This window comes from Amblyraja radiata, chromosome 8 (genome assembly GCF_010909765.2).
Source record: "Amblyraja radiata isolate CabotCenter1 chromosome 8, sAmbRad1.1.pri, whole genome shotgun sequence".
Classification (NCBI taxonomy): domain Eukaryota; kingdom Metazoa; phylum Chordata; class Chondrichthyes; order Rajiformes; family Rajidae; genus Amblyraja; species Amblyraja radiata.
Window position 1 is genome coordinate 8,440,108 of NC_045963.1, and position 22,367 is coordinate 8,462,474.

The 22,367-nt window shown below is 39.5% G+C and overlaps 2 protein-coding genes across 8 annotated transcripts in view; one reads left to right on the plus strand and one right to left on the minus strand.

The window, feature by feature from the left end:
- Window positions 1-7,449, plus strand: part of usp34 (ubiquitin specific peptidase 34) — a 181,136-nt gene extending 173,687 nt beyond the window's left edge. Inside the window, 3 exon segments of the mRNA XM_033025144.1 lie at window positions 1,477-1,623; window positions 2,553-2,712; window positions 6,152-7,449. Of these exon segments, the coding sequence (XP_032881035.1) occupies window positions 1,477-1,623; window positions 2,553-2,712; window positions 6,152-6,786 (942 nt within the window). The 3' untranslated portion in view covers window positions 6,787-7,449.
- Window positions 7,450-15,783: 8,334 nt separating this feature from the next.
- Window positions 15,784-22,367, minus strand: part of sanbr (SANT and BTB domain regulator of CSR) — a 67,166-nt gene continuing 60,582 nt past the window's right edge. For all 7 annotated transcript variants that reach the window (XM_033025145.1, XM_033025149.1, XM_033025152.1 and 4 more), the window contains 5 exons: window positions 19,905-19,933; window positions 19,104-19,177; window positions 18,785-18,876; window positions 17,574-17,665; window positions 15,784-17,037 (listed from right to left, as the gene is read on the minus strand). In XM_033025145.1, the coding sequence (XP_032881036.1) occupies window positions 17,001-17,037; window positions 17,574-17,665; window positions 18,785-18,876; window positions 19,104-19,177; window positions 19,905-19,933 (324 nt within the window). In that variant the 3' untranslated portion in view covers window positions 15,784-17,000. The remainder of the gene's footprint in view (window positions 17,038-17,573; window positions 17,666-18,784; window positions 18,877-19,103; window positions 19,178-19,904; window positions 19,934-22,367) is intronic.

Sequence of the window (22,367 nt, forward strand, 5' to 3'; positions counted from 1 at the left end):
AGAGGTTGTCTAGGTTGGATTATTAATAATTATAGCAGCATCAGCATATCTCTATTATGGAGCACTTCATTATAAGAAGCTATATTGGCAAAAGTAGTTTTGTACGAGACTTAACAAACGAGATGTCTGGACTAGCCTGTCTATCCCTTCAGGGTGAAAGGCAAGGCAAATAGAAATGAATAAAGAAAGAAGGGAAGATTTTGATATCTAAACTGAAGGGACCTGTCAAAGCATAGTTTAACTGGGTCAAGATTTTCAGCAATGACCTGGCCAGACAGTCTATTTTATAACAGTTTAGTTTAGAGATATGGTGTGGAAATAGGCCCTACGGCTCTCCGAGTCCACACCGACCAGCGATCACCCATTCACACTAGTTCTGCCCTACACACTAGGGAATATTTACAGAAGCCAATTAACTTACAACCCTGCACGTCCTTGGAATGTTGGAGGAAACCAGAACATCTGGGAAAAACCCACATGGTCACAGGGAGAACGTACAAACTCCACCACTGCTCCACCATGCCGCCCATAAACCAACAGGAATAGAATAAATAAGGGATCCACAGAGTAGAATGTAATGCAGTAGACCTAGTTGGCAATTTATCTCACGCTTGCTGAGAAGAGAGAAGGAAGTGATGCCAGGCAAAGGTGTGTTGGAGCACTTTGTTGCAAGACTTAAAAGTTAATGTAGTTTTAGATAAAGCCAACAGACCCAAATGGTTCCTTTTACAATATTAATGGACATTAGTAAACAAATAACAGTAAATTGTGAAATGATGCATTTTGTAAGGAAAGATACATAGGCAATATAAATTAAATGTTAGAATTTAAAAGTAGGTGCAGGAGCAGGTAGAGCGAAGGCGGTTTATACATTTTTGTAAGTGGCAAAAGCAACTTGACATGACTGAAAGATGCAAAGGATTTGGAGAGGGGTCCAGAATTTTTTAAATCAGAGTTGAGGGACTTCTGTTTAGAGAAAGACTGGAGAATTTGTGATTGTTCTTGGTTCTGGAGAGATTAAATAATTGAGAGGTTTTGATAGAATAGACAAAGGCTGTATTTCTTCTGGAAGAATCCCAGTCACCAGAAGGTAACAGTTTGATTGGCAGAAATTGAAAGTTTATTTTCTCTTTGGTCAGCATGTTATGGTCTGGAATACACTCTAACAAAGCAGTGAAAGTAGATTCATTAGTGTCTTTCAGAAAGGACCAAGATACGGTATTGAAGAGAAGCAAATTAAATGATTCATGTAAATGTGTAAATTGATGGAACTAAATTGTGTAACTTTTTCAAATGGCCGTTGACTGAATTTCATTATTCAAAAATATAAACCAATCTAAAGCATATTTCAGAAAGATAGTTCTCGATAGGATTATGAGAAGTATGAATGCTTGAGTCGCCTTTTGTGTTCAGACTTACGTTTTTAATTGTAATCTATCGATTTCTTTATCTTTATTCTTGACATTGTTTTCCCAGGTTCAGAATCAGGTTTTTTCCAGTTCTAACTGTTCCAGTTTGATCAATAATTTAATCACAAATCTAATAAATGAATACCATAATCTTGAGCCAGAGCTTCTGGGACAACGTGTTGAAATCTATAAAGTTGGTGCTATTCTAAATGGGGTAAGATATATATGGTCTTAATAAATCTTTTCTCCAGTTTTCTGCTTGATTTTTTTTTAATGTATTGCCTCCTAATGTTTTGTCTAAATGTACCTTCTGTATCCACGGTCTTCTGAAACTGTGACTCGGTGGAATTCAACTACATGGGCTGTAATTTAGGCCCAAGCATCAAAACCTGCATCAGTGTGATGCTGATAAACACCCAAACAATAACATATATAATGGACCCTTCTACCCTCGCCCTCGCCTGTCCTGAATGAGCATTGATGATATGGGCAGCAAAGGTGCATGGATTGATTATCCAACCTGCACAAAGACATATGCTCTCAAAACAGATTTGGATGAATTTCAAATGGCTTGAGTCATGATCAGAAAGTGAATCAACTGTATATTCCCTAATCATCCACTTGCATGCAGAGATTTATTCTCTACTAGTAATGGTTTTTAGAAGGTACTTGTGATTAATATAGTTCCCTTTTGCAACGATGGTAGGAAATTTATATCGTGTTTTTGTGCATTAATAGTAATCCAACTTCTACTTTTTTTTTAAAACCTCCATGGTGATTATGAACTTCCTGCATTTAATGTGTTCTGCCATTTCTCATTCAGTTCCTGCAGCAACTACAGTAAAGGCTTTATTATACTGCATTTTACAATTCATTACAATCCAGTCATTAATATTTGAGAGGGAATGGTTGGGCAATGGGAGGGAATGTGTAGCTGCAGAGGGGGTCTGGACTGATATTGACAGCATGGGGGAAGGGCAATGGAGGGAGAGGCAGCCCAACAGAGCGGAGGCACCAAGAGATCAGCTGCACATAAACTACTACTTGTCAAGTCTAGATAATGGAGCTTCTACTGTAATTGCACTTGCTTAATACCCGACAAAACATTTCTAGAAGCCTTTGATCTATTTTTTGTGTTAACAGGATCTTCGAGCTCTTGCTTTGCTGCTTTCTATACATACCCCCAATCTACTGGACTCGGCACTAATCCAGACACTACAGGATTTGTTAAACAAGTGTAGAACATGTCAGCAGCAGAAAAATGCATTACAGGAACAGGAAGCAAAGGAAAGAAAGATAAAGGGTGGGTATAAGGCATTGTTTTGTTAAATTGAAATTTATTTTAATTCTTGTTTCCTTTTTAAAACTTTAATATCACAACCAATATTACCATTGGATTATTTTACTTGGACTATCATCTTAGCCATTTAGATGGTACTGATAATATGAAGATACTTGTAGTTCATGTCATGTCAAACGTAAATTACATCATTTTAACTTTCTGGTCTTATTGAGAAATAGAAGCGGACTATTGCTGAAAGGCAGAAGCTGCTCCTTTGCAATAGTAATGGCTTTGGTACTAAACCAGGTTCTAGCCCAAGAAATGCCAAGAAGTTTGACATATTTTCTGATAGAGCTTTAGAGCTTAACTAAATTCCAAAAGCATCCAAATAACTGGATAAAAGTGGATCAGTTTAGGAAATAAATCAGCAATTGTAGTCTCTCAATGTTCTAGAAAAAACATTGACCTTAGCCAGTAAAGAGCCTGTCCCACTTTCCCGAGTTATTCACGAATTCTCCCGAGTTTTCCCCTTGATTCAAACTTGCAGAATGTTCGTAACGGGTCCGTAGGAGGCTGTAGGAGTCCGTAGATATATCGTAACGGCCCGTTATGACTGCCGTAGGTACTCGGGGCATCCTCTCGACTTTTTTTACTCGTGGACATTTTTTATCAGGCTGGAAAAAAGGTCCTTACCTGATGCCCCGAGTACCTACGGCTGGCATAACGAGCCGCTACGGTATATCTACGGACTCCTACGGCAAACTGTGAAGGGGGAGGGGGATGGAGAGCGAGGGAAAGCAAGGGTTACTTGAAGTTATGTTCCTTCATAAACAAATGCAGAAAGTTGTTGTAGGGAGTCCCCAGGTTATGACAGTTCCTGAGAACTGTTGATAACCAGATCTCTTTAAGTCAGAAATGGACAGAACAAGAGCCGATACCAGCTGACCTTACTGCCTCAGGTCTGCTTGGCTTAAAACAGTCCCCGATTGTTACAGTGTGGGGGGTGGGCAGGGGAAAGTAGGGGGAGAAGGCAGCCAGAAATATCCTGCTCCCATCTGGCAATGCGTACCTGCAGCCCCACCACAACTGGCAAATCCATTCCCATCTCTCCCGCCAATCTGCCAGATCCTCATCCATCTGTATGGACTATCCATAAGTCTGGCACTCATAACTTGGGGAAGTCCTATGTTATAAATGCAAATCTGAAAGCAATGTAACTACAAAGGAAATTTTTTTTTTAATACATTACCCAAAGGAAAATTGGAAAGAAAGTCATTTTTCTTACTCTTGGATTGCAGTGGTAGTTATTTGCTTAATGGGAAAGGAATGGCAATATTTTAATAATTAGCAAGTAATCCCACATTATCAAAAGTGAATAATAACTTGAATCGAAACCAAAACTGCTGGAAGCACTCAACAGATCAGGCATTGCCTGGTGATTGTGAATCAGAGTTACTTACTGTTTCAGGTGGCAGACCGTTTGTCAAAGTGGAAAAGAGAGAACATTTGTTCTGTTTAAGAGAAAGTTGGGATGGGATGTTTAAGACAAAGGAAGTATCTGTTAGGGTGAGGTCGTGGTGTGGTTGTGGTCAAAAGAGAGAGGAAAAAATAGAACAAAATCTATGATATGAGGGCATTTGGAGATTGACAAATAAATATGAAAAGGTAAGCAATGCAGGACTAAAAGATATCCCAGCTGCACTAATAGAGAAAAACAGAGCCAATCTCATGCAAGTCCATCTGTGATATTGGCTCATAGCCTTTGTTCATTTTATCTCTCTGGAACTTCCTCCACTAACCCAGTGACCAATTGACCTACAATCTATTCCCACAGCATTCCTGGGCTCACCCTTTCAGAGATATTCTCATTGTGTTAGTCATTTGAAGCCTTAGTGGTGGCACCATCGAGTGTGGCTGCCCAGCCTGCAGCTGTCTTTCCTTTCATTCTTTTTGGTATTTTTAGTCTGTTTTAAAGTTTGTTTTTGGAGGTCTTTTAGTCTTGTGGGGGCATGGGGAAACTGTTTTATTAGTCACTTCCTGGGCAAGGATGCGACTATTCTTCGAGCCGTATCTTCGCCCCCCCCCCCCTCCTCGTGGCCTACCACCTGGATCGGCGCGGCCTTATCTGCCGGAGACCGGCCAGAGCCTCAGCTTCAGCAGCGGCGGCGCAGCACTGGATTCCACCGCAGAGCGAGCGATACCTTACCGGGGTCGCTGTGTTGGCGCTACGAAGTGCGGGGACTGCCGACTTTGACACAAGAGGTGTCTCCCTCCCTGACTGTCAGTCTGATGAAGGGTCTCGACTCGAAACATCACCTATTCCTTTTCTCCAGAGATGCTGCCTGACCCGCTGAGTTACTCCAGCATTTTGTGTCTATCTTCTCATTTAACTTCATTTGTTTCTTCCAAATAAGTCCAAACTGTGCCTATCCCTCTGGGATATGCACAGCATTTCTTTTTCATATATGCTCAGGACCCCTTCCTCACCTCTTTTTCAGTACATTGATGATTCATTCATTGTACATTGTACATTGATATACATTCAGTACATAGATGACTCTATTCATGCCACTTTGTTCTCAAAGTTTCTCTCCAGTGATCTCTCTAGGCTGTGCCATCTTCCATTCCACTGATATTAATATTTCTCCCTTTTCAAACCATATAGGATTCCTCACAACCATAGCTGACAGAGACCTTGACCATGTTGGTTCCGTCTCCACCCTTTTGTTTGCTTCTCTGTCAACATCGAGATGGGATTTCCTTTTCCTCACCTTCTACATCTTCCAATTAAATATATTTCTGACTGTTTTTTGATACCTCCGTAAAGTTACACCAGATATATCTTTTGAGAGGGGTATCGTTCAGAGATAATTTCCTTTGGGATGCTCGGGTTCATTTTTCCATTCCTACATGTTACTGTTTATGAGGTGGTGGTCTCAATGTAGTGCATGAATGCTTTGCAGATCTCCATTCTGTGCAGAAACCTGATTTTGCGCTTCTAGTTACCTCTGAGCTTAATTCTCCATCCAATTCCCACTCTGGCTGCTCCAACGTTGGTCTCCAGTGAAGCCCACTTACAATGTGAAAAATAGTATCCATCTTCTGACAAGATACAGTATGACCTTTCACTATGAATTCAAGAACCTTGACATTTAATTTCTTATTTTTAACATTGAGAGTTTAACTTTGATAATTTCACATTTTGCTTCGACTTTAACTACTTCCAGGTTGATGTTTTTTTCATGCCCCATTATTAGCTCCAATGAAGGATCATTACCTAAAATATTGACAATTTCTCTTTCCCCAAAAGTTGCGTGACCTCTTTTTTTTAAATCAGCCTTTTACATCTTTTAGATTTGAAAACATGCAGAATTATGTTTTTGGAATATCATTATCCCACTTTTGCAATATTTGGTTGTGAATGTTTTTCACATTTAGTTTTCCTCTTTTTATCTAACAGATGATGAAGGAGCCACCCCTGTTAAAAGGAGGCGCGTTAGCAGTGATGAAGAACATCCATTGGACAACAGCACGGGACAAAGCACACCCAGTGATGCTCGGACAGAACCTAGGGAGGCATTAACCTCTGCCAGTACCTCTGACACTGAAACTAGGGACTCAACGGTTATTGATCCAGGCACCGAACAAGACCCACCAACCCCTGATCCCATTTCTATTAAAGAAGATAAAATGGAAGTTTCTTCCTTGAGTGCACATGAGACATTAATCAACAATAGGCCCCAGGACTCTGTAGAACAGTTGCAGGGAGAGGATGCAGCAGACAACTGTAAAGTGGTGAAGGAACTACTAAGTTCCGAAAAAGAAACGAGTGTGAATGAAGATGATTCTGATTCTCCCTCTACGTCACCACCTGCTACGACAATTTTATCTGAGCTGACTGACCTTAGGAACTGTGAGGCTCAAAACTTGCCATCATTTGATCCAGAAACTGGTTTATCTAATAGCTGTACCCATTCCAGAGGGCTTTTTAACATGCAACAGCAGGACCTTTTAGATAATTTGTGTAGGACCATTGAATCCACTATGAGCGCAGTCACACGAATATTGAGCAGAGGGAGCCAATCCACTTCTTGATGAGACTACTAGCATGACTAGTTTTGTCCTTTATAAATACAGTTTGAGTTTCGTTTAATTCTGTTCTGCCTGTTGATCTGATGCTTTGTGCTTCACTGTCAAGTGACATTTTTTCCTGCTTGAATGCCTGTTAGCTATTTGTATGAAGAAGCATCTCGGCCATGAGAGAGATCCAGTGTGTTAGGGTTATGCGCTTGAAGATGTGATAAATGGAAAACTAAACACAAATTTTTAGATAACTTAAAACAAAGGCATTTGCAGCATATTTCTCAAGGGAAATCATATTAATGGTCAGCTTTTACATAGAAGTAATTTGTTGTGGCTTTTCATCCAGATTTGAGGTGTATCTAGGTGTGAAGGGTTACAGAGATTTTTGTTCTTCTCACATTGTATGATGTAATTTAAAAATATTGCATTTTTACTGTGTATAATATTGTGTCTTTTGTTGCCGGTTTTTGTACTCTATTAAGGAGGCAACCTTGCCTCAAATCTCCGTGGTTTTATTATCCAAATTACGTTGTTTACTTGTATACTAAACCAACCACGATTAATTTGATTCTGTGAAGAATCCTCTGTAGACAGGAACTGGCATAAATAAGGTGCTTTATCTGACAGGTTTCCCATGGTGGAAATAAAGCACACAAAATAAAAATCGGAACTTTATATTGTTTTCCATGTTTTTTGATGCACACAAACTTGCCAAATATTATGAATGAAAGGAAGTCAATAATGGATTCATATTTTTAATTATTACAAAATTAAAGTGAAAATAACATTGGGTCATTCTCTTTTTGTTAATTATAATTAATAGAAAGATCATAGAACATGGTGTTTGTTCAGTCGTTTTACACTGATGCAAAGTGAATTTAACATGTTTCTAAGCATTATTGGGGATTTATTAGTAGCTGTTCAAAATCATTAATTAGGAACAAATATTAGTTTAACTCCGATGCTCACTGATATTGTAAGTCGTTTCCAGCATCTGCATTTTAATTGAATTTGAAGTGCTCATGGTCAAATCATCTTGAAACTTAAGATTTACTATGGTGTTGGGAATGGACAGATGCATGATGCTCAATGAAAAGGTGAATCTTGACAATATTCCCGAGTTTTGTAATATGTTTGACAATTCTATTTGCATATGAATTCTTAATATTAATTTTTCACTGCTTGTGGACAGTGTATTTTGCCATGATTTTAAATAGTTAATTACATTCTGATGTGCAAGTATATGCAAAAGAATTAAGGAAAATATAATGTGATATTCCAGAATTGTAAAGTTGAAGGCAGAAGATATAATAAATACGTGGATCCTGAAATAACAAACAAAGAAAGATTTTTGAATGTTTGTGCGTGTAGCAATTGTCACTTATTGACCATATGGGGATAATAATAAGTTATGTTTGTTTGTTCCACTTGCAGATACTACTGAAGCATTGAGCAAAAGCTTTAAGAGGTTCAGCTCGTAAAAGGATACTCTGCAGGGTGGAAGCAAGGGACAGAAAAACCAAAAGGCCACATGTGCTGGATTGGTCTCGCAACTGTGCCCTGCACCTGGTCTTTAAAGATCATTCACACTTCTAAACATAAGATGATTGCAGGCAACTTCAATGTGTAATATGTACGAAAGGCAATAAAATGCCGGAGTTACTCAGCAGGCCTGGCCAAATCTCTGCAGAAGAATCAAGAGTGTTCTGTTCACATATGTCCCAAAATGGAGCAATGACACTCTTACTTGTGTCAGCACAACAGATATGTAAATGTGGTACTCAGTAAACACCACAATAAACTCCAAAACATTCAGTAGCTTATTTGGAGGTTGTAGAGTCTAACAGCATGATAGTAGTTGGGATGAAGCTGCTCCCCAACCTAGCGTTACAGCTTTCAGGCTCCTCTACCTGATGGCAGGAGTAAAATGAGTGTGTGGCCAGGGTGGTGTGGGTTTCTGATGATATTGGGTGTCCTTTTGAGGCAGTGACTCCTGTCGTTGTTGGGGAGGTCAATGCCCGTGGTGGACTGGGCAGTGTTCACCGCTTCCTTCAATCTACTTCATTCCTGGGTGTTTGAGTTGGCGAACCAGGCTGTGATGCAACCAGTCAGTATGCTGACGACTGTACACCTGTAGAAGTTCATGACTATCTGTATCTCCTCAGTCTTCTAAGGAAGTAGAGGCATTGATGAATCTTTATGATTGCATCAATGTGCTTGGTCCAGGACAATGTGCTTGGTCCAGGAGATTTCCACGTCCAGGCATTGAAGTTTTTCACTCTCTCTGTTAATGAAGCCAGGTTTGTGGATCCTCGGTTGATTTTTCCAAAATCAACAATCCGTTCCTTGGTTTTACTGACGTTGAAAGGAAGATTGTTGTTCTGGCACCTGTTGATCAATCTTTTCCCTATTCTCTAACTCATCATCATTTGTAATTCTTCCAACAATGATTGTGTCATTGGTGAATTTGAAGATGGAGTTGGAACTGTGTCCGCCTTGAGATGCTCCTGTAGTGATGGTTAGTTGCTGGCAATTCGTACTGATTGTGGTCTGTTGATGAGGAAGTCGAGGATCCAGTTGCAGATGGATGTGCAGAGACCCAGTAAGCTTGGTAACCAGCAGGGAATGCCAACCTGCAGCGTATGAACAACACTCTTGTGTCTGTGTTTTTATTGACCAAGTGCTCCATTGCAGAAGGTAGAGCCAGCAAGATCGCATTCTCCGTTGACTTGTCTGATGGTCAAATTTCTTGTTTTTGATTCATATTAACATTTTCGTTCTTTATTTTTTTTCTAAGCTGGACTATAATTTAAACTTTTTTGCTTGGCTAATGTTGATTTTAAAAATCTTGTTTTGTCTAATGCCAAATTTTTGGTATCGCTTTACGGAAATGGCACACAATCCATTAGAATGCACAGGGCAGACTAGGAGATTGCCGGCCGAAAGGGTACCTAGATCAGGAACTGACCCTTCAATATATGTGCCACCACAATGCCAATTTAAGCGACATATCTGCTTGCATGCCGTCTATATCTGTCAATCCCCTGCCTGTTCATGTGAATGTCTAAGTGCCTCTTAAATGTTCCGACCATATCTGCTTATATCATATCCTCTGACAATGCATTCCAAGCACCTACCATTTTCAGTGTGTAAAAAAAAACTAACCTTATAAATCTCCTTCAATCTTCCCAGCTCTTACCTTAAATATATGCCCTGGGGTATTTGACATTTCCACCCTGGGGGGGAAAAAAAACGTTTTGCCATCCACCCTACCAATGACTCTCATAACTTGACATACTTCTAATCAGTTCCTTCCTATACTTCTATCAGGTCTGCACTTTAGCCTCCAGAGAAACCAATTCAAGTTCGCCAACCTTTTTTTATATCCAATACTCTAATCCAGCCAAATTCTGGTGAACCTCTTTTCCACTGTCTCTGGAGCCTCCAAATCCTTCCTGTATTGTGGCAACTGGAACTACACACAGTTCTTCAAATGTGGCTGAATCAAAGTCTTATGAAAAATGCAAGCAAGCTGTACGCAATCTTTGCCATCCTTTCTACTTGTGTTGCCAGTTTCAGGGAGCTACGGATTTGCATCCCAAGTTTCAGCCATCAATGCTCCTAAAGGTCCTTTCATTTTACTGTACACTTCCTCTTGCATTTGACCTGCCAAAAGGCAACACCTCACATTTGTCTGAATTAAACTCATTCTGCCATTTCCCTGCCCATATTTACATTTGGTATATATCCTGCTGAATCATTTGATAACCTTCCTCACTCTCAACAATTGCTAATTTATATTTTCATCTAAATCATTTAAATGTATTACAAACAACTGTACTTGGGATCATTGGAAAGGTGGCTGAGAATTTTTTTTAATACAGTGTTAGTGGTCATCTATTTAAATGCCTCACATAAAATGAATATGGAGGGGGCGGATTCTTTACAGATGCTTTTTTGAGCATCAAATAATTTCCCAAAGGAAATGAGTAAGCCAGAAACAATTACATTTTTGAAACCGAGAAGCAGAAGATCTCTGGAAAAGAGTGCGACAGTGGACTTAATGTGCATTCTTCTACACAACATAGGAGAGATGATCATTATAATGTCATTAGCTATCTAGTGCCTTAGATATTCATTTAACTCTGGCATTTCAGCTTCAGTGTCTCTTAACTGAGAAGGAAGTGGTTTTTGGAGGACAACTCCATTGGTTTCACTCTGGATATATTTATGCCCCCAACCTTACCACTCACTTCTTGATATCACCATCTAACCCAGTTCTTTCTTGGTTCAATGCAATTTGAGATAATTCTGCAAGTTCATGAGCAGCCTGTTCTCCTGCTGCAGCCAGTGGGGAACAATGTTTAATACGGTTAAATGCTTGCAGAATTCAATATGACAATAAATTGACATTAGTCATTAAAGCGTTAATATGTTGGATAGGTGCATTTTGTATTGTCTTAAGGTTACATGCGGATAATCAGATGGTTTACAGGCTTGTTAATATTGAAATCAAGTTTCTTATTGCCTCTCTAGATGTCACCTCCTCCAAATGCATGTACTGTACTGCTCCTCTGCTGCTGTCAAGTGCTGACCAGCATTGCTTAAAATTCGGAGTCCCCCTGTAGAACGTATTGCATTGATGATAACACTACAAACAATGATGAGGAAGAGGTGTACTGTGAAAGTGGCATTTATTTTTTTAGTAGCATATTGTGACTCGATCTCATTTCTTACGTCTATTATAAACCTACTGATTCACACAAGTATCTAGACTACAATTCTTCCCACCCTGCCTCCTGCAAAGACTCTATCCCCTACTCTCAAATCCTCCGTCTACACTGCCTCTGCACCCAAGATGAGATGTTCCAAACCAGGATATCTGAGGTCCACATTCTTTAGGGAACGGGAGTTCCCGTCATCCATCATACATGAGGCCCTCAGACGTTTCCTCAGTACCCCGCAGCTCTGCTCTTGCTTCCCCTCCCCCAGTTGCAACAGAGACCGTCTCCCTAATCCTCACCTTTCACCCCATCAGCCGTCTCATACAACATAATCCTCCCAACATTTTTGCCACCTCCAACGGGATCCCACCACTGGTCACATCTTCCCATCCCTACCCCTTTCTGCCTTCTGCAGAGACCATTCCCCTCCACTTCCTCCACAGGTACCTTCCTCTGCAACCACAGATGCAACACCTGTCCCTACAGCTCCTCCATTAACTCTGTCCAGGGACCCCGACAGTCCTTTCAGGTTAGACAGAGGTTCACTTGCACCTCCTTCAACCCCATCTACTGCATTCATTGTTCCAGGCGCAGACTCTGATACATCGGCAAGACTAAACGTAGTCTGGGCGATCGTTTTTCAGACCACCTTCGCTGGGCCTGCATGATCTCCCTCCTGGTTGCCAAACACGCTAACTCCTCTTCCCATTCTGACTTCTCTGTCCTGGGCCTACCCCATTGTCAGAGTGAGGCCAAACGCAACTTGGAGGAACAGCTCCTATTTCACATGCTTGGGCAGCTTACAATCCAGCAGTATGAACATTGATTCCTCTAACTTCAAGTAACCCTTGCATCCCCATCCTTCTCCCGTCGTTGTACTAGTTTCACTGTCGCCTGGTGAGTTTCATTGTATCTCCTTATTGTTTAGCCCATTTCCTTGATCATTGTCACTTTTTTGCATATCTTCTAAGCATTTGTTCTCTTTAATCACCGTCTACAGCACTCATTTATCTTTCCCCCGACTCTCAGTCTGAAGGGTCTCAGCCTGAAACGTCACCAATTCCTTTTCTCCAGAGATGCTGCCTGAACCGCTGAGTTACTCCAGCTTTTTCTAATTTCTATGCTCGGTGGATTGGGTACAATTTTGAAGTGAGGTTTTACTTTATTATGCTCACCTGTACCACGATTCTGCAAAAAGCTTTGTGTGCTATCCAGTCAAACCATACTATACGTGATTACAATCAAGCTGTACACCAGGTAGTGCAAAGAAAAAAAATTCCAGAGTGTAGATTGTAATGTTACAGCATTAATTACAAAGAAAGTGCAGATTTTAGAAAAGCGCATTGGGCCACAATGAAGTTGGTTGGGAGATCTGGACCACAGCCTTTGCCCGTTCAGTAGTCTGATGACACCAGTGGTACAGGCTTTCAAGCTTTTGTATTTTTTGCCTGATAGAAGGAATCACCGGGGTGATTGGCCCTTGATTTTGCTCACATAGAAACATAGAAATTAGGTGCAGGAGTAGGCCATTCGGCCCTTCGAGCCTGCACCGCCATTCAATATGATCATGGCTGATCATCCAACTCAGTACCCCGTACCTGCCTTCTCTCCATACCCTCTGATCCCCTTAGCCACAAGGGCCACATCTAACTCCCTCTTAAATATAGCCAATGAACTGGCCTCGACTACCCTCTGTGGCAGAGAGTTCCAGAGATTCACCACTCTCTGTGTGAAAAAAGTTCTCATCTCGGTTTTAAAGGATTTCCCCCTTATCCTTAAGCTGTGACCCCTTGTCCTGGACTTCCCCAATATCGGGAGCAATCTTCCTGCATCTAGCCTGTCCAACCCCTTAAGAATTTTATAAGTTTCTATAAGATCTCCTCTCAATCTCCTAAATTCTAGAGAGTATAAACCAAGTCTATCCAGTCTTTCTTCATAAGACATCCCAGGAATCCGTCTGGTGAACCTTCTCTGCACTCCCTCGAGGGCAATAATGTCCTTCCTCAGATTTGGAGACCAAAACTGTATGCAATACTCCAGGTGTGGTCTCACCAAGACCCTATACAACTGCAGTAGAACCTCCCTGCTCCTATACTCAAATCCTTTTGCTATGAAAGCTAACATACCATTCGCTTTCTTCACTGCCTGCTGCACCTGCATGCCTACTTTCAATGACTGGTGTACCATGACACCCAGGTCTCGCTGCATCTCCCCTTTTCCTAGTCGACCACCATTTAGATAATAGTCTGCTTTCCTGTTTTTGCCACCAAAATGGATAACCTCACATTTATCCACATTATACTGCATCTGCCAAACATTTGCCCACTCACCCAGCCTATCCAAGTCACCTTGCAGTCTCCTAGCATCCTCCTCACAGCTAACACTGCCCCCCAGCTTAGTGTTATCCGCATCACGAGGCAGCACGAAGTGTAGGTGGGGTCAATGGGATCCCATTACCGTGATATTGCCACGTGGTCCCATTACTGGATTGCCAGTCAGTAAGTATTTAAAGATTGATCAATTTTTGTTGTCTAAAATTTTCATTTAAGCTCTATATTGGCACTCATTTTATTGCAGTTCTGGTCACTCCCCCCCCCCCCCCCCCCCCCCCCCCCCCCCCCCCCCCCCCCCCCCCCTGTATATCCTGCTTAATTTGTTCAACATTTTCTCTTTACGTTCATTTTTAAGTATTGGGGATGATTAAAAAGGTTACGGCACAAGTTTGGTGTCTGGCCATTCTAATAATAATAAATACTTTATTGATCCCCTCAGGGAAATTCAGAATTTTTCTTTCTTTTTTTTTGTTTTTGTTTTTGTTCGTTAAAAAAAGTGAGTTTTCTTAATGTGGTTCAGTTGATATGGACCGTAAAGCATTGCCTCAAAATTCAATTGAAATTATATAATAGGTAGATTGTTCCTCATTGCAACAAGACTCTTAAAACCTTCAAGGTATCCTTGTCCCAAAGTTTCAGTCAAAACATTAGTTGCTATTATCATAAATAGGCACTTCACTTCTTTATAATAACAGCCATATGTAAAGGAGTGTGAAGAATAACAGTGCTCATCTTTTATCCTTTGGTTTGTCCAAGGCATGCTACTGAGGATAAAGAAATAAACTCAAAGCCATTTGTGTTTTTTTTTTTTTTTTGGTAGTTTCTGAGAACAGATGCAGGTTGATAGCTCAATCTGGCACATTTTTCACCCAGCACTTAGTGTTTCATGGTTAGTACTCGTGTTTATGGATGGAAGATTGAATGGCTTTCCTTTCTTATTGACAATTGGTAAAACAACAAAAGAAAAAATGACTTAATTCGGGAAATCAGATCAGAGTAAGAAAATTTGTCTGTGGTCCAGATAAATTTTTGATTTACATATTGGCAGCCTAGATTAATGTTCCTCAAATAATACCCATGATGTGAAATGTTAAGCAAATGGTAACTTTGCATTTTATTATAACATCCATAAATCAGTATTGAATAATCTAATTTAAAAATAATCAATTAACTTTTTTGAATGAACAATAGGTCAATATAACACACATTATGGTATAGACTAAATAAACTGGAGGAAGTTGTAGATACAATGTGTGGTTCGAGAGAAAGTTATTCCTTCAGTGAGAATCTAAACTAGAGACCCTGGTTTCAGCATAGATAGCTGGCTATTTAAGGTAAAGATCATCTCCAGGTCTGGAGAAACTTCAGAATTTTTTACCCAGGGGAATGGTGACGCATTGGAGTTTAAATACATTCACATTCTTGCTTTATAGAGTGGATGTGAGTGAGAGAACAAGTTAAACTATGTAGTTAAGGCTAATGCTAGACCTGTGTGATCTTGTTGTGATCATGCAGTGTACTCTTATTATCTAAATTAATTTGTTCACTTCATTGAACATGATATATTTCTTCTACAAAGAAATCTGGGCAGTTTGTTAGAATATTAGCAGCAACCTTTGCATAGGAATTTTATGTGTCAACTTAGTTGGAGTAAATGTGATATCATGATGTACTTCTGCTTTACTATCTCTTTAAATCTGCTCATGAAAGTAGTTCACTACAAAAGCTACACAGGTATTTACAGACAGAAGACAAGAACCACTACAATTGTTAGTCTTTTCCATATGGTGCAGCACAAGTGTGTGGAAATTCCTGTATGTGAAACAAAAACTTGGCCAACTATTTTTAGAGGCCAACTACTTCCAGGTTTTCCTTGGAAAAACAAATATTTTCCACCACCACATAATTTAATAAGTTTACAGGATTGTTTTAAAAATAGATTACAAAACAAATGTCAGTCAAAATAAGCTTTAATGTCATTTGGATATTTTGTCACTTTGGAGCTATTCAGCAATTTGGTAACACTCAGTTTTACAACAGTGGTTTTATGTGCCACTGCTGAATATATTTTAAAAGGCTCATTTTGATATTTCTGAACAAAAATTACTTGGTTAAAACCAGATAAAAAACAAAATAAGTGATTTCTAAATGAGTTACTGAATAGGCAAAAAACTTACTTTTGAATGCTCAAGAATATTATTGTAATTGCATTTAATTCTACTAGTTGTTCTGTCAATTGTTATTGGTTTCAGATTTCTTCATTATGTTGATTTCCCAAAAGTATACCTGAAAATGCACATACCATGTTGAATATCATTTAAGTGTGCAAAACATTTTAACGAGCTGTAAAAACAAGTTCTAAATGTTCAGCGTAAAATCCCTTCAGCAGATTGTAAATAGTAGCTCAAACAATTCATTTATGTAATTATTCTCAAGGTCCTTGGTCCATCTGCACAATTTAATGATTAATTGTACAAATGAAGACTATAGAATAGCTTATGTAAAATAAAGAATGAATGTTCAGATTGTTTGAATAGTGAACCTATTCTTGGTAAGACCATTTTATATTGTAGAAATTAATCAGTGCGGGATACTAGAAATGTTTTTTTAAATCCTTACTTTTCATAAATTAGTAGAAAATGTAATCCCAAGGAATTTCCACATGGCATTAAAACTCAAATCAAATCTGAAGCCAAGAGGTAGGAAATTAAAACTTTATCTATAAATATACAAGCTATTCCTTAGTGCTGCAGGATAGCAGTCAACCAGTTTTTTTCTCAGAATTGGCCAGCAATTTAAATCTCGAAACTTTGCAAGTAATCAAATCTACACCTTTAAAGTATTAACTATAGTTCACAAAATTACGAACTTGCTGTAATTTTTTAGAAAACTGGAAAAACTACATTGAAAAGTTTCATGTAAAACATTTCAACCATATGCAATAAGAGCAGTCAAGCAATTGGAAGTGAAATTAAATATTGTCAAGCGCAGAAGAGTTGATTGTTTAAATGGCATTACTCTTGTGATATAATCTGGGTAGTCTACAGAAGCATTATGATAACCATTGTACTTTATTAGTTAGATATTTAATGTAAATAAACATGCATATTTAAATTGCAGTGGAAGGTGGCATTTATCAAGCTTTAATCCTCGTTGCTTCTAGGTTCCACTATGTTGGACGCAATTGTGATAAGCGGGCCTTCGACCTAGGGCCAAGAGAGTAAAACACATTCAGTTTATTGTAAAGCACATATTTCATGCTACCTCTAAATTAAACAAGTTGTCTAGTGCAGTTGGTGCTACAAACTGTAGATTAGCTGTGTCCCTCAGTGGGAGGTAATGGAGCCAGTAATAGGCACCTGTTACACGCAGCCTATTCCTCTGCTGATAATGTTGGCAGGGTAAACTGAGAAAAGCAAGTCATTTGTACAGCTGAATAATTTCTCAATTAGTTACTGACAAAGGTTGTATCCAACATTAGCAGGCATTTCTAGATTTTGCACTCTAGGTAGGTCCTATATATGGAATATATATTTTATATGGTCACAACTCCATACTAAATAGCACCTTGTTAATCACAGACCTATCTATATTACAACAATTCAAAAGGTACAAACAAAACAAAATTGAGGTACTCCCAAAACTGAGTGAATTGAAACTGAAAGATTTTTGTGAAATCTTAATTTCACTCATTAGGGGGCATTGTAAAAAGCTTAGTTACAAAACTAGAAATCCAGTTTACCTTGTGTTTTGTGATGAATTATTCTGGCGAGAGGTTGCTGGTTGACAGACTTTAAATTGAGATTCCAATCTGGAATAAATGCCACCAGCAAACTGCAAAAGTAGTAGTAGGTTTAAAATTAAGGAAGATAATTAACATTTGACAAAACAGGTTCCATGCCAGTATTTGTGCCACTCGGATCCTTGCTAATCAAAACTCAACAACATAAGCTCCTCGTTTGTGGTAAGGAGGCATGTGTATGTCTAGCAATACACTGTAGTCCTGTAGGTCTGTGTCCAAGATGGCTGCCGTGAAGGGAGAGTGGACGCTGGCACGAATTGGTTGCCGCTGCTCTCTCTTCACACTGTGTTTTTGATTTTCTGTTTTTGGATTGAATTCTGTTTTTAATTTGTGTCATTGTGATGTCTTTAATTACTTGTTTTACTCCGATCTACTATGTAAGGTGTCCTTGAGATTTTGTATGAAAGGCGCCCATTAAATATAAAATTTATTATTATTATTATCTGTTGAATCCTCTTATGACCATGATCTCATCCTTCCTCTTCCCCCGTTGTGCAACTGAGCCACGTGGTGCAAGGTTCCCAATGCTGGCCTCACTCTTGTTAATGTTATTCAATTGTTAAAATCTGTTTGTGAGAGAGATTGATTTGGGGTACTCCTACACCACATTTCCCTTTTGGCTGTTCCTAGTCTGGCAAACATCCTCATTCCCTCTGCCTGAACACACTCGGGGTACTATCTGACTACTTCTCGGATCATACTACCCAGAAAATTCTCCGCCTTGTGCTACAGCAAGTGAAGCTGGAGACTCTTCTAGTGATCGCTTACCAAATGCACATTCTCCTTGACTGCGTTGATTTAGCATTCTTTAACTTCACAGATTATTTATATACCAGAAATATGTTCGTATCAGTTTTCCTTTACTATTTTTTAACTGCTCAACTGGCTTTGTGCGACCCAAATTCTTGCATTCACTTTACATCAAAGCATTAAGATGAATGCATGAATAAAATCTAGCAAACAGCCTTTTGAAAGTTTTTAAATGAATAACCAATACTCTCGAAATCATGAAAGATCAAATGACAAAACAGCAAGTAGCAGATACAGACCTTTGCTCCCCTGCCCAAAATAAAACACTTTCCTACTACGGACATAATCACAAGACAATGCTCAGCCAATTTGTACCAGATGCCATTAAAAAATTAACTTGCCTCTTTTCCTTCTTTTGCTTTACTGCGGTCAATTTTTTCTCCAAATCGTATCTTTGTCAGATGTCCAATTATTTCCACCATCCTTCTCTGATCTGAAAATTAAAGTCAGCATTAACCTCAAATAACCGCTTCTGCTTCTGCACTACTTTCTACAAATACGATTAAAGACGGACATTTATCACGTGCTAAATATATTGGGAATTTGCAACTGGCACATACAAAGAAAGTTAAAGGTAAAATAATAACATAATTTATATATTATACTAAATTATAATATTTTTACCACAAAAGACCACCAATTTGTAATAATTTAAGGTACCTTCCTCTCTTTGGGCGTCCTGGTTATATCGCATTGAGCGATTGCTGTCCCATTTGCTTTTCTGAAAACTGACACTGACAAAAGAAACAGTTACATTACAGCGCACATTGTATAATCTCTTCTTTTGCTCTACAGATAGATTCTAATACATTCTTCCCAATACCCAGATGCCTTACTTCATTTCCAAACTCCCATAGCTCTCAGATTTATAATGATTTTACTACATTCAAATTCAATGCGACTCCTTAGCTGATGATTCCTTGCTCTGACTACTCCACTGCCACCATTATCCAGATATAACCCGACTCTATTATATTATCCCAAAATATAGAAACAAAGGATTGTAGATGCTGGTTTATACCAAAGATAGACACAGTGCTGGAGTAACTCAGCAGGCCAGGCAGCATCTCTGGCAAAAACGGACGGGTGGCGTTTCAGGTCGGAACAAAGGATCCCGACTGAAATGTCACCCATCCTTTTTCTGCTGAGTTACTTTGTGTCATTATTATCCCAGTTCTTTCGGATCTCTGTAAAACCCCATTACTTTTATTAAGCTCTTAATCATTTCTCCTCCTTTGATTATTTTCAAATGACTAATTAAGCACTTTGGGATTTAGTTCCTGTCATAAAAAAATCCAATAAGAATGCAACTTTGGTTCGTGTAGTAGAAAATGCATTAGGATTATACAAGAGTTAATTAGTGAGGCTGAATGTCCTTTTCCTATTTTTATTGTTTGTTAACTTCAGAGTATGCTATTAATTAAACTAAAACAATAAAAAAAAAAAAATCATGTTACTTACGTGAAAGGAGATCCATCTCGAACTGACCCCTGGAATGACAAATAAAGTAATAAGAAAATTAGTTACAGAAAATGTCATTTGAATTTGGTATTATTTAATGTAGGTAGGAACAATGAAACAGAAGGCCAATCAGCCCTTCAAATCTATTCGATTAGATAATCTAGAAGATGTTCGGTTCCTCAACTTTGTCCCTGATTCTTTGAGATTGATGTGCAATTAAATTTCGAGGTTTTGTCCAAATGTAATACTTTTACAAGATATCTGACCACATTGTGCCCCCCCCCCCCCCCCCCCCCCGCCACATTGCACAATTTCACTCCTGATTCAAAAGCTTGAGGCTGAACCTGACCTTTCACTACCGTCCATTAAAAATCTCGATCCACAATTTCCAACATCATCCCATCGCCTCAACTGGCCTTAACCACCAACATAGATAAAACAAGCAAAGAGGTTCTGCTCCTTCTGCAAAGGGAATTTGAGCAGCTAGGAATTAAATTAAAAAACAGAACCAAAAAGGGAATAATCTATGAATTGCTACCCGAGCCACATGCAAATTGGCATTGGGTCATTAAGAGTAGAAAGTTAAACAAACGGGTCTAAAATGTTACCAACCACAGATGTCAGACTAACTGACCTAGAAACAAGATTGGTGTGGGAGAAGTGGGCTTGAATTCATTAGACATTGGCATCAGTATTGGAGAGGGAGGGAGAAGCCATTACGAAGGGACATACTTCACCTGAACCATGCAGGGGCCAAGGTCCTGGAGAATCTCATAACTAGGGCTTTAGACATGGTTTTAAACTGGATGGTGGGACAGTGGGTTAAACAGATTAGAAAAGTATGGGCCAGGTGGGCTACACCAAAAGATTGCAGGGTGTAGAGATTGTACAGGCATTAGCAATGTCTTTCAAGGAACACTGGAGTCAGGAATGGTTCCAGAGGACTGGAAAATCACAAATGTAGCTCCACAGTTTAAGAAGGGAGCGAGGCAAACAAAAGGAAATTATAGGTCAGTTAGTCTGACAACTATGGTCGGTAAAATTTTAGAATCCATTATTAACGATGAGGTTTCAGGATACTTGGAAACACACAAAATAGGCCAAAGTCAGTATGGTTTTGTTAAGGGGAGATCATGCCTGACAAATCTGTTGGAGTTATTTTGAGGAGGAATCAAGCAGTTAAGACAAAGGAGTGTCAGTGGATGTTGTTTACTTGGATTTTCAGAAGTCTCTTGATAAGGTGCCACACGTGAGGCTCCCAAAGAAGATAGGAGTCCATGGTATTAGAGGCAAGGTACTAGCATGGATAGAGGATTGGCTGACTGACAAAGGGTAAAAAGTGGGAACACAGAGGCCTCTGCTGGTTGGCTGCCGGCGATTTGTGCTGATCCACAAGGGTCGGCGTTGGATCCGCTACTTTTCACTTTGTAGGTTAATGATCAGGATGATGGAATTGATGGCTATGTAGCCACGTTTGCAGATGATACAGAGATAGGTGGAAGGGTAGGTAGTGTTGAAGGATCAGGGAGGCTGCAGAAGCACTTGGACAGGTTGAGAGAGGGCAAAGAAGTGGGAGATGGAATACACTGTAGCAATATGTACTATATTGTAAATGAGGAGAGGATTAAATCAGAAAGGATGTGCTGGCATTGGAAGGGTCCAAAGCTTTACAAGAATGATCCTGGGGATGGTTGTTAATGTAGGATGACCATTTGAAGGCTCTGGGCCTGTACTCGCTGGAGTTTAGAATGATGCAGCGGGGTCTCATTGAATCCTGCTGGATAATGAAGGGCCTAGATACTGTGGACGTGGAAAGGATGTTTCTAGTAATGGGAGAGTCTAAAACCAGAGGTCACAGCCTCAGAATAAAAGGATGCACTGTAGAGGGTGGTGAATCTGTGGAATTCATTGCAAGACAGCTGTGGAGGCCAGGAGATTGGGTATTTTTAAAGCAGAGATTGATTAGAAAGGGCATCAAAGGTTACAGGGACAAGACAGGAGAGTGGGGTTGAGAGGGAAAAATAGTTCAGCCATGATTTAAGGGTAGAGTGCTCAGTGGGCTGAATGGCCCAATTCTGCTCCTCAGTCTTATACAATGTCAGTCTAACTCCTCGTTCCCCATCCCTCTCTCTAACGGCCAATCTTTGAAACCACAATTTCGCACTTTACACAATACCAGCTCAATTCTTGCCCATCTCCACACATCAACTGTTAGTAACGCAAAAGTGTTCCAAATATTCATTACTGTTGGGGAAATGAAAGAAGTTTTCATCCCAAATCACCTAGGTCTAATTTAAGATTATGCTTTCTTGTTCTGGACTTCAGAGGAACATTGGACAATGACTGCTCATGTTCAATAAATACAGTGCCCTCCATAATGTTTGAGACAAAGACCCATCATTTATTTATTTACCTCTGTACTCCACAATTTGAGATTTGTAATAGAAAAAAAAATCACATGTG